Raw genomic sequence first — 657 nt, forward strand, 5'->3', positions numbered from 1 at the left:
GCGATATTCCAGTTTTGCGCATAAGTTAAATTTGCAACTTTGGATAGAAACCCGGCTACTGAGAGACTTAAATCAAACATACCCAAGGAAAAGTTAACGCGGGATAATTCAGCCAATTATAATCAATATTTGGGCTGCACAGGATATCCATGATGGTTACCACTCTCTCACTTGTTCTGTTTTTATTACATGTGGGAAACCTGATATCTGAAACGCAGTCCAGAGCTTCTCAAAAATTCCCAGGTCATTAAGTACCGGGTGTTTTTCGCTTTGTTTTAGGTTAAATTTAATCAAGCACTGGCTGATCATTCCAAGACTGACAAACCCAGGCTCATCGACGGCATCGTTCTCACCAAGTTTGACACCATTGATGATAAGGTATGACCAGAACCCTTTTTTTTCCCCATGGCATGTTCTTGTGAAATGGATCTTGGTTAAATATAACTCCAGACCATTTCCTGTAGGTGGGCGCTGCTATCTCCATGACCTACATCACGGGTCAGCCCATCGTGTTTGTGGGCACCGGGCAGACGTACAGCGACCTACGCAGCCTCAACGCCAGGGCTGTGGTCAGCGCGCTCATGAAAGCCTGAGATACAAGACCTGCCTCTGCTGCTCCAGCGGTTCAGCTACAGCTAGATAAGAGACCCTGTGACC

General features: G+C 46.0%; 1 protein-coding gene across 1 annotated transcript in view; it reads left to right on the plus strand.

The window, feature by feature from the left end:
* LOC107576893 (signal recognition particle receptor subunit alpha-like) overlaps nucleotides 1–651 on the plus strand; it is a 2460-nt gene extending 1809 nt beyond the window's left edge. Inside the window, exons 3-4 of the mRNA XM_016263015.1 lie at nucleotides 280–378; nucleotides 465–651. Of these exons, the coding sequence (XP_016118501.1) occupies nucleotides 280–378; nucleotides 465–593 (228 nt within the window). The 3' untranslated portion in view covers nucleotides 594–651. The remainder of the gene's footprint in view (nucleotides 1–279; nucleotides 379–464) is intronic.
* Nucleotides 652–657: the final 6 nt, after the last annotated feature.

The sequence above is a fragment of the Sinocyclocheilus grahami genome, unplaced genomic scaffold, assembly GCF_001515645.1.
Source record: "Sinocyclocheilus grahami isolate Dianchi unplaced genomic scaffold, SAMN03320097.WGS_v1.1 scaffold4565.1, whole genome shotgun sequence".
In the NCBI taxonomy this organism is placed as follows: domain Eukaryota; kingdom Metazoa; phylum Chordata; class Actinopteri; order Cypriniformes; family Cyprinidae; genus Sinocyclocheilus; species Sinocyclocheilus grahami.